Source organism: Pistacia vera, unplaced genomic scaffold (genome assembly GCF_008641045.1).
Source record: "Pistacia vera cultivar Batoury unplaced genomic scaffold, PisVer_v2 Contig91, whole genome shotgun sequence".
Lineage (NCBI taxonomy): Eukaryota > Viridiplantae > Streptophyta > Magnoliopsida > Sapindales > Anacardiaceae > Pistacia > Pistacia vera.
Window position 1 is genome coordinate 174,389 of NW_022196790.1, and position 12,307 is coordinate 186,695.

At 32.5% G+C, this 12,307-nt stretch overlaps 1 protein-coding gene across 1 annotated transcript; it reads left to right on the forward strand.

Moving 5' to 3' along the window:
- Positions 1-305: 305 nt before the first annotated feature.
- Positions 306-12,300, forward strand: LOC116119885 (uncharacterized protein YMR315W-like). The gene is given in 14 exon segments (XM_031405817.1): positions 306-370; positions 825-1,027; positions 1,030-1,097; positions 1,201-1,341; positions 8,041-8,089; positions 8,370-8,387; positions 9,456-9,571; positions 9,639-9,752; positions 10,555-10,605; positions 11,100-11,188; positions 11,286-11,346; positions 11,430-11,507; positions 11,692-11,796; positions 12,069-12,300. Coding segments are annotated over 14 exon segments (1,287 nt in total). The 3' UTR covers positions 12,198-12,300.
- The last annotated feature ends 7 nt before the right edge of the window (positions 12,301-12,307 follow it).

A 12,307-nucleotide genomic window follows, 5' to 3' on the forward strand; every position in this document is an offset into this window, starting at 1 on the left:
TGAACACCCCTTGTTGAGAGTATTTATAATTTTATGTAAAGACATTTATTTACATATATTGAAGAAATGAGTGAATTATTCTTTGTTTGATTTATGTTTGACAATAACTTTTGTAGTGAGCATATGGTAGTTCTAAAAATACGATCTTAACTTTTATTTTTGTCAAATTGTTAAGTTATTCTGTTTAAATTTGAATGAAAATGTTTTTGTCATAATCTATTGATAATGTTGAAAGGTTAATATGTTTTTAAGAGATGAAATTGATAAAATTTCTTATAAATTTGAAGGTTGAATAGGTGATATTTATGAAACAAGTGGAGGGTTATATAAAAAAGTCAAATACAAGGGAGCATTTCCTCCACCACTGGAGGTTAGAGTCATTTTTTAAACCAATAGATGCTGAAGAAAAAGGCCAAACACTTCATGTTTTACTATTAAAAAAGCATTTTAAAATTGAAAAACATAATTTGAATTCTATATTAAATATACCCTAATTCACTATTTTTTTTTTTTTTTAATTTAGAGTATCTCTTTATAAAAAGTTTTTTTTTTTTTTTCTAAAAATTGACGTTTAGATTATGATTTAAAGGTTAATATGAAAAATTAATTTAATAAATACAAATTAAAAGATAATGAAGATAGTACAATGTAGACTAGTACCATCTCACTTTGTATAAATGACTTCGTGCAAAGTTTGAATTGTTTAATAAGACATTTATGGGAGAAACTTATGCACGTGTCAATAACACAAAATTTTACAGATATTAAAAAATAAATAAATAACATTAACATTTTCTATATTTAAACTTTCTGACAAACAATAGTTACTCTCACTGTCTCACACTCAAATCTGAAGTCTCGGCAGGAGCTATAAATTTCGTTCTCTCTCAATTCTCCGTACTTTTTTTTCCCTTTTATAATTTCCTTTCGAAGCAACATTTCGTTCTAGATCTCGCAGCTGAAACAAACCCCGTTAACATGACAACTCCGCAAATCGCGATTCTCGGCGCCGGAGTCTTCGTCAAAACGCGTACGTTCCGCGACTCTCCGAGATCTCCGACATCGTTTCCGTCAAATTCATTTGGAGCCGCTCCGAGGTACACTAATTATCCAATACAATCCTTCACTTCATTTGTTCCTTTCTTTCCTTTATTAATTAATTAATCTATTTATTAATGTGAATGATGATCGGTGGAAAAGGAATCCGCGAAAAGTGCGGTTGAGATTGCGCGTAAGCATTTTGGTGGTGTGGAGGCTGTTTGGGGAGATCAAGGACTTGATCGGATTATTAATGATGATTCGATTCTTGGCGTTGCTGTGGTTCTTGCTGGACAATTTCAGGTTTCTTCTCTTTTCAGTTGTTTTTTGTTACTTGTTTGGGAACATTGTGCGGAGTTTTATCTCTTTCTATTTATTCCATTATGTTACTGTTGTTATGCCTGTCACCAGTAACTCTACCGTTGCCACAATCAATCACAGTGACCTTAAAGGTGCCACACAGCACCAGGATAATCAGTGCCAGTAACATTGCTGTTATCCTTAATAACAGTACCGGTAAAGTTACCGGTACCACACACAACTATGGTAATGTTACCGGTAGCAGTAATGTTGCTGTTGTCCTCTGCAGCATCTGTCGTTACAAGTGGTTTGCGTGATCATGTTGATGTTACTTGTGTCTCATGGTATCCAGGGATGTAGGGATGTAGCCAGGATTCTTCTGAGTCAGTAGGTTCAAAACAGGTACGGAGCCACATAGTGACTTGTGGGTTCAATTGAATCTACTGAATTTTTCAAAAATTTCAAAAAAGTATTAATAGTTTATGGATTTTATAATTTTAATCCCACTTAACTTCATGTTGACCCTACAAAATATATTAATTAATATTTTTTAAACTTCTCTTTTCTTTATTTTCTCTCTTTTGCTCTCATATTATATTTGTCTATTAGTTGGATATTCAAGAAAGACTACTCCTTTGGATTACAAGGTAAGATGAAACTAATTTTATTTTCACTTTTTACTTAAAATTAATTATTTTCTTTTCGCTTTCTTAATTGGTGAAAGATCATGAGTTATGAGTTTTTGTTGAGTTCAAAAAATGGGTTGAAATAATTCATAGATTTTGATGTGGGTTTTGATTTAATCTTGTTTATGTTGAGGTATGAGTTAATTAATTGTTGTTTTAAGTTGGGTTTGATATATTGTGGTTAGTTATTGACTTAATTTTGAATATGGTTTAAAGAATTGATGAAACCCTAAGTTGTAGAGATTTGAGGATTTGGTTTAATTTTGATATATTAGCTAATTGCTTGATATTTAGAGTTAGATTTGATGAGTTTTCATGTATTTATGAGTTGAATTTTATTGGGTTAGTAGAAATTGTTTGAAAAATCTAAGTTAATTGAATTTTGATAAATTTGTGTTGTTTTTTAATTGTGATTGCAAATAAATTATATTTATGATAATAAAAATTCTTTTATTTTTTTAATTATGGACAAGTTTTTGATCAAAAGAAAGTTTTCTAATGAGGAACCATCAATTGAACAAAACATAAGATGTCACGATAGTGTTCACAATGAGCTTGTGGAATTTAGTTCAAGACAAACATATGTTGAGCTTAACTTGAGTAGTCTTCCTGCAGATTTTGGATTGAGGATTAAAATTTTAGAATATCATCCTAATGATAGAGATAAAGTGAGAAGGACATAGTTGCAAAAATGACCTTTGTTTAGATAACTTCACTAATTTCATTGCATTAACAATATCTTGATTTTTCTTTTGTAAGCATTTAATAATTTATTTGTAATGCTTAACACAGTCTTCATCAAATGTAAGCTAAATATGAAATCAAAAGACTGTATAAACTCTAACAAAGTAGAAGCCTGAGCTCTTTGTTTAGAATCTGAACCATCCTCAACAACATTATCAAGAACATCTACCACAGATGGAAACATAACAATCAAAGATGCAAGTGTACCATAATGTGAACCCCAACGTGTATCTCCTGCTCTTTTAAGCGTAGCTTCTTGATTCAATCCATGTCCACTTGTAAGTTTACCAATAGATAATGCTTCAGAAACATGAGCGGCTTGACATTCTCGAAGGATATCTCGCCGCTTACAAGAAGCTCCCAACAACATTTACTAGATCAGCTACCATGTTAAAAAGACTTCCAACCTGAACATCATTTTTTGCAATAGCAACAAGTGTAAGCTGAAGCTGATGAGCAAAACAATGAATATAATATGCTGATTCATTGTCCCTCATGATCAAACTTTTTAACCCATTGAATTCACCTCTCATGTTGCTAGCTCTATCATAACCTTGCCCTCTTACCCTTGATATACTTACTCCATGCTTGGAAAATAATGAATCAATTGATAACTTAAGAGAAGAAGCACTTTTATCATTAACATGAATAATGCCAAGAAATCTTTTAACTACATATCCTTTTTTGTCAACATAACGTAACACAACAATCATTTGCTCTTTCACAGATATATCGCGAGATTCATCCACCAAAATTGCAAAAAAATCATCTTCCAGATCATGAATAATAGCATTAACAGTTTCAATGACAAAAACATTAATAATGTCATGTTGAATATCAAGAGAGGTTAGCTTAACATTACTAGGAGTGTTTTGTCCAACAACTGCATCAATTTCATTTTTGCAAGTTTGCCCTTCTCACGTTGTCTCTATCATTAGGATGATATTCTAAAATTTTAATCCTCAATCCAGGATCTGCAGGAAGACTACTCAAGTTAAGCTCAACATCTGTTTGTCTTGAACTAGATTCCATAGGCTCATTGTGAACACTATCGTGACGTCTTATGTTTTGTTCAATTGATAGTTCCTCATTAGAAAACTTACTTTTGATAAAAAACTTGTCCGTAACTAAAAAAATAAAAGAATTTTTATTATCAGAAATATAATTTATTTGCAATCACAATTAAAAAACAACACAAATTTATCAAAATTCAACTAACTTAAGGTTTTTTAAAAAAATTCTACTAACCCAATAAAATTCAACTCATAAATACGTGAAAACTCATCAAATATAACTCTAAATATCAAGCGATTAACCAATATATCAAAATTAAATCAAATCTCTACAACTTAGGGTTTCATCAATTCCTTAAACCATATTCAAAATTAAGTCAATAACTAACCACAATTTATCAAACCCAACTTAAAACAACAATTAATTAACCTATACCTCAACATAAACAAGATTAAATCAAAACCCATATCAAAATCTATGAATTATTTCAAACCTATTTATTGAACTCAACAAAAACCCATAACTCGTGATCTTTCATCAATTAAGAAATCTAAAAGAAAAAAATTAATTTTAAGTAAAAAATAAAATTAGTATCATCTTACTTTGTAATCCAAAGGAGTAGCCTTTCTTGAGTATCCAACCAAAGGACAAATATAATATGAGAGGAAATAAAGAAAAGAGAAGTTTAAAAAGTATTAATTAATAATTTATTTTGTGAGGTTAACATGAAGTTAAGTGGGGTTAAAATTGCAAAATCCATAAACTATTAATACTTTTCTGAAATTTTTGAAAAGTTCAGTGGATTCAATTGAACCAACAAGCCATTATGTGGCTACGTGCCTGATGGTATCTGGTACTGATAGCAGTAACATTTACTTTTATCCTTTTTTATAGGGTCGAAGTTAGAAAATTAAATTTGATGGTCAAAGTGTAATATTCAATGAATGAGATGAGGGGCTTGATAAAAAATGAATTTAGGAAGGTACATTTAGGGGGCCAAAGTGTAAGAATTAATGAATAAGGGGGGCTGAAAATTAGGGATAAAATAGATAATATTTATATTAATCTTTTAAAATTGTCGTGGTTCACTCCTACTTCCCGATTATGGGAATGTTGCTGATAAAAGACAACCATGACAACATTATGGGTACCATAAACGTTATCATTCACGGTATCAGTAATGTTGCTGTTGCTATGAGTTCTTGTTGAACAAATTCAGGTTTCTTCTTCCTTTCATTCTTACTTTGTTATGCTCTAGCGGGCTAGCGGCCTGGCCTTACTCGTACTTTTTACTCTTCTTATTTTTGTACAATGTTATTTTATCATGTTATTATGCATTTTATATCACTTATAATTTACCTATGATATATGTTAGTAAATTAAGAAAGACGCAGACTCCCTAATTTGATCCCAAGATCATGTTAATATGTTCATCATTGCAATCACATTAATATAATTAACGAATTGTAATAAAGAAAATCACAGCATAAATACCTCATTTCCTTTGTCAATCCCAATTGAAGCAGAAGTGTAGATTGAGAGAAATCCAGAAAAAACTTTTGTATTTTATATTAGATAGAGTAACAATTTTATTCAAAGAAAACTTTTTTATATATATAGCAGTTGCCTTCATTGCAATTGTAGTATATTAGGTGGTAACTGCCTTTGGCAATTGCCACAAGTGGGTCTCATCATAGGTGTCCCACTTGTGACAAATGCCAAAGGCAGTTACCATCAATATATAACAGTTGCAATGAAAGCAACTGTCATACATATAAAGAAGTTTTCTTTGAAGAAAACTGTTAATCTATCTAATAATATACACTCTCACAGTAACATTATTGATACCACAATTGCGAGTATTTTTAAATACATTCAAACAGGATTTAACACTTCATGTAATATAACAAGTGCATTTACAAATTTAATCACATACTAAAATTCATGCTATCAAAATAAAAGTTGCTTTTACTGTGATGGTGAAATTGCTAAGAGGAAAAATTTATGAGGATTCATTCTTGGTGTAAAGTTGACACGTTAAAGGCATTTTTGCAAAAGTTCTTCTTGCTAAAGAGAGTGGAAATTCTAAAAAAAGCTCTTCAAAGGATAATACTAGTCAAAAGCCTTTTACGAAAAAATAACAACTCTACCACCAAGACTGAATCCTCAACGGTTTCTTTCAGTAGCTTCACCATCACAACGATAACAACTTATCTTTTGAAAGCATAGATGCTGGTATATGATTAAATTTTGTTACTGGTGTATGATCATTATAATATGTTACGGGTGCCGTAACCTATCACTAGGAGCAGACCCAGGACTTGTGAATATAGGCCCAGACCTAATCTCAAATTAAAAAAATTGGAGGGTCGACTTGGTCAATATCTCTTCAAATTATTTTAATTTGAGGCCTACCTTTACAAGGCTTGGGTCTGTCATGTACGCAGAGGATGTGTGGATCTTTAATCTAGATGGTTGAGTTTTGATTTTAACGGCTTAATTTGGAGTTATACAGCTTGAAGTTTCACTGCTTCTCTAGTGACTTTAACATCTGGATTTTAAAAGCATAGATGTTGGTATATGATTAAATTTTGTTATTGGTGTATGATCATTATAACATGTTACAGGTGTCATAACCTATCACCAGGGGCGGACCCAACCCTTGTGAGGGTAGGTCTGGCCTCAAATTAAAAAAAGTTGAAGGGTCGGCCTGGTCAATAACTCTTCAATTTTTTTTTTTTTTTTTTTTAAATTTTGGGGTAGACTTGGGCCCACCTTCACAAGGCTTGGTTTCACCCCTGTACGTAGAGGATGTGTGGATCTTTAATCTAGATGGTTGAGTTTTGATTTTAACGGCTGGATTTAGAGTTATACAACTTGAAGTTTGATTGCTTCTATGGTGATTTTAACGGCTAGATTTTGAAAGCATAGAAGCTGGTATATGATTAAATTTTGTTACTGGTGTATGATCATTATAATATGTACGGGTGTCGTAACCTATCACCAAGGGCGAACACAGGCCTTGTGAAGATAGGCTCAGGCTTACTCTCAAATTAAAAAGTTTTGGTTATAGCTCTTCAAATTTTTTTTAATTTGACAGTCGGCCTAGTCAATAACTCTTCAAATTTTTTTAATTTGAGGGTAGACTTGGGCCTACCTTCACAAGGTTTGGGTCCGCCCTTTACGCAGAGGATGTGTGGATCTTTAATCTAGATGGTTGAGTTTTGATTTTAATGGTTGGATTTGGAGTTATATAGTTTGAAGTTTGACTGCGTCTCTGGTGATTTTAATCAATCTCTTTGTAAACCTTTATGTATTTTACTTGTGTTAGAGTTGTGATTGAGCTCTAAATTTGTGTGAAATATTTTTGGTGGATTGTGGTTGCTGTAAACTCTTTTGATCATACTGGATTTTAATAGATTGTTAGATTCCTGTGGTTTTTTGCTGTCTTCGCATTGAAGTAGTTTTTCTATGTAAAATTTTTTTTGTGTTTCCTTGTGAATTGGATGTTATTTTCAATACATTTGCTCAAGGTTTTGATTCTCATAAATTTATTCAAATAGGAAAGTATTGTATTATTATATTCTTTCCTTTCAGCTTCTTGATATTGTATTGTTTTCTTTGCTCAAGGTTTGGTAGTTTTTTAAAAGTTTTTCTTGTTATCCTCTGCTGCACCAATAAAGTTTGGTTAACCGTTTCGGCACCGGTATTGTTTTCTGTGCCATACAAAATTGCGGTAATAATGCTGGCTTTTTTCATGCATGTTTTGCGTCAAAGCTGTGATCCCAGTAGAAGTTACCACCACTACTGAATTATATATCCTGGTTATATTACCACTATCTTTTAGGTCACTACTAAATTAGTGGTATAATGGCAACAGTAAAGTTAGTGGCATTGTGGCTCCAGTATAGTTTTTTTTTATATTGTTACAGTGATTTTTTTTTTTTTTGTGATTGGAGAAAGAAAGCATTGTTAGGATTAAAAAGTGATGAAAGAACCGTGTTTATGTATGTTCAGTACTTTCCTTCTTGTATAGATAATTGGAACTCAGAGTTCAATGACTTAGAAGAGAATGAGCTGAAATCTATTGTTAAGTGTCAAATTGGAATTCTTTTAGGATAGATTTTAAGCACACCCTCTTTGGATGACCTTGTTCACCTTCTTTACTAAACAACAGTATTACTTACTACAATCTGGTTGGAAGAGCTATAAATTATAAGTAAAATGTCATTACTTCCTTTTAAATTGATTCTTGCAGGTTGATATATCACTGAAACTTCTGAAGGCAGGGAAGCATGTCCTTCAAGGTGATTCCTGCTAACTAACTCTAAAGGGATGTAGTTTGGGTATATTTTATCTTTGTAAAATCCGAGTGTTTGTACCAGTTAACCTTTTATGTTTACGGACAAAAGTAGAAGAGATAGGGAGTTTTGCAGAGCTTTCATTGTATATTAGTCCTGTGCATAAATGTCTTATCATTGAAATATATCTTTTGCTGCTTCTGAATTTCTCCTTTGCGGAATCTACTAAAATTTCTCTTTTGTTTGGACACGCCGTGTTTGCTTGGCCATCTTGGTGAATCTGAAGAGAAACCAGCAGCAGCTTGTAAGTTCAATATTTAATTGACTTTTTCATTGTCCTAGAAGGAATTTTTTTTGGTTGGTTCTTTTAATCTTCTGCATTGGAATGTACATAATGTTATCTCGTAATGATTGTCTTTTTCTTTTTATAAATGATGTGTTAATTATGGTTAGTCACTATCACCCAGACAAGTGGAAGTCATGCAATTTTTAAAAATATGGACCATTTTTTAGACAAAGGTTTGCTACAGAATTCAACTTCTTTAAAATTCTTGACTTTAAACTTTTCATCAGACAAAATCTGTCATAGTAATAAACAGATGTGCTAAGAACATGATAAAATGTTTCAATATCAAAGATGTATCATTAGATCTAAAATGGGGATTACATTTCCATATTAGTCTCTTGTACTCGAAATCAAGGCTGGGAGCTGGATCATGTCCTTTTTTCTCGGACATCAAAATGAAGTTGAAAACATAAAAAATGATACTTCTGTTTATCTTAAGGAAGTCTACCCTTCTGATTTAACTTGGAACCTAGTCTTATCACCATCAAAAACAAATTGGTTTTCCTTAGTTTAATATTTCCTAGAAAGTATTAGGCGTCACCACAACTTGTAGTCCTTTCTACTCCAAGTTTGATGCTGCAACCCTGCTGAAAATTAATTATCAATCTAGGCATATGTTCCTGTTTTATGTGTTTCTTATAAAAATTAAATAAAAAAGAAAGATAGAAGAGAGGAAAAAAAGTCATCAGTCTAGGAATTGTTAACCAATTTGAGCTAAATTTTCATTTCAGATTTATATAACAGGGTACTTGTATCTCGTAACTTTTCCTAAACATTTTTTCCGGTCTTTATAATCTTCTGAGATATCTCAATCCAGTGTCACCACTTTCAAATTATTTTATCTTTTATGCTTTTTTATGAATCTTCTTTAAACACTACAATGAAACTTAACAGCCATTTTGTGTCCCTGTCTCATCTTCTGAGTTAATGTTATATCTGTAATAAGTTCTCCAGATAAATCCCTTGGATTTATGTTATATTTAAGAAATTTACCTTTAAGCCAATGAACATTTGTTTCATATGCAGCTATAAGTGAGATAGAAAAGGCATTGTCAGGCTACAACTCTATTCGTGCCAATGTACGTGGTCAACCAATTTGGGCTGTGGCAGAAAATTATCGATTTGAACCTGCCTTTGTCGAGGTATTTGTTTATGGCATCTGATTTCGTTTTATTTACAATTTACTAGATGCTGATTATTTCTTTGCAGTCCAAGAAACTAATGGCAGAGATTGGGGATATGATGAGTGTCCAAGTTATTGTTGAAGGATCAATGAACAGTTCAAATCCATACTTCTCAAGCTCTTGGAGGCGAAATTTCACAGTATGTATTTCATTGTAATTTCTAATGATCATAAAAAAATTTAGGAAATATGAAATGTGACTTGGACTCAGAAATAGGAAACTACGGAATTAGAACTTTGACATTAAAATACAATATAAGAGATTGGGACTTGGGCTTTCACTATTTAATGTGGTAAATTGACCTCGAATTTAACGTTTATTTCAATCAAATCAGTAATAAATCCAAGATCAATATTGTTCATGTTTTAGTTCTCTCTTGATATGAGAATTGAATAAAATATGTAGGGGCTAGGGGGTCAGTTTACAGCACTCTTTCTGAATTGAATAGCATATCTAAGCCAAACTTAAAAATCATAGATTGTTAATTTACACATCTGTCTCTTAGCTGGTTCTGTAGGTTGAAGACTTTAGAAACTACTGAGATACCTTCGACTACCAAAAGATAAAGAAGATGAACAGAACAGAGACTTAAGTTATTGAAATATTAAAAAGCATGAATAGATGTATACCAAAAATATCTAGTTAAAATACCATTTAAGCCCTATATTGAATCATGACTGTGTCTTCTTGACTATGAGATGAGATACAATATGTATATGATACCAAAGTACACATGGTCAGAATGCTTGCTTCTTTTCACTTGTTAAGTAGAAAGAGTGCATTTGTTATTCCTCTTTCATGTATTATGTTGTTGCACATCTTAATAGTCCAAGAAATTTCTTCCATACTTGTTTATTTATTATGTCTTTCTCTGTTCTTATCATATTTATCTTTAATCCTTTCGTGTTATATGTTGACAAATGTATATTGCTTTTGGGCAGGGAGGTTTCATTTTGGATATGGGTGTGCATTTCATTGCAGGATTAAGGATGGTAATCAGGAAATTCTTTTATACTCGATGATTACTAAACTATAGTTTGGGTTATTTAAAACACCATGCTCTCCTATTCTTACTTAGCTAATTTTGCCTTTTATCAAACCTAACGGCCACCCCATGCAAAAGCCTTCAGCTAGACATTGTCAAATCACCTACCATAACTCCACTTTGGTGGGCGCAACTCTGGGTAAATATGAAGTGGGATTCTATTTCCATGACACAGCTTTTTCTTTTTTGTTCGTTTTCTTGCTGCCAAATTTCGTCTTACTTGCATAACTTATCACTTTAGAAACCACATACTCATGTTATTGCAACAACCTCAGTTGAAGTTGTTTGGAATGGGCATTAATTTTGATGAGTTCTAGGTTTATTTATTAATGAGAAAAATAATTGAGGTTTAATTTTTAGAAAAAAAGATAGATTTCTTTTTGCACGCTTAAATAGCCATACTTGAATTCTGAATGTGATTTTTCTTGCTTTTGTGTGAAGCTCGTTGGATGTGAGGTTGTCTCAGCATCAGCCACGACCTGTCACGTGGACAAAACTTTACCTCCACCTGACATTATATCATCCAACTTGTAAGTCGTCTCCAGAATGATATATGATTGTTTAAGAAAGTCTTTCTGACAAAAAATGGAATCCTAAATATGAGTATTTGGAATTTCATTGTCTCAGTCAACTGGAGAATGGATGCTCTGGAGTTTTTGTGATGGTTGTTTCCAGTAGATCTTCAAAGGCATGTGGTAAAGTTATAGTTTACTTCCAAACAATATTTGTGCTCATTCATTACTCTTTACCTATAGTCTTTGGTAACTTCAGATATTCTGGCGAGTTGTTGGTTTGAAAGGAACGATACAAATTGAGCGTGGAAACCAAAATGGACGCCAGGGTTACACGGTATATTGAAATATTAATTCTTACTCTAGTGATGGTAGTTTATATCGTTGAAAATCATAAGTTGAAGCCAAAATGGGCTCTTTCGAAGTTTTTATTGTTCTGTTCGCCTTGAGACTGAAAACGGTTTTCTAGATCAATTGGTGCGAAGAGATGCTCTTATATTGATGTCTTACAATTATCACAGGTTTTATATTATACTGCTGATGGGCAGTGCAAAAGTTTCTTCTACCCATTCAGTGGAGTGACTGATGAATTTAAAACTTTCATACATGACATTCAAGAGGCTAAGGTACAATGGACGCTAATTTTCATGCTCATCTTCATACATCATTTCCTTCTTTTATGTTATGGAGTCTGATACAAAGTCGCCACTCTCATTCTTGCATTTCAACTTCTTTCCCATTGTTATTTATCTAAACGTCTTTGTTGCCCGTTGAGACAATGTAAGATCCTGATTTTCATTTTATGGTCTCAAGCTGCATAAAATTAAGTTTCTAGGTGCTACATTCTTCGCATGTATGACAAAGCTATCATGTGATCCTATTTCGCGCTTTGTTGCAGAAGGGAAATGGCCATGAAGTCGAGCCTCGCTTATCTTATATTGAAGGTGCCAGAGATGTTGCTCTTCTTGAGGCAATGATGGAATCAGGATCGAAAAACGGAGCCCTAGTTCACGTTAAAAAATTCTAGGTTGACTATCGAATCCTCTGCTTGGCCAACATCATTCTGTCCAGCTAGGAACATGATTCTTATGCTCAATATTTTTCTCCAAATTTCTGAGTTCATTCTTCATTGTAAGA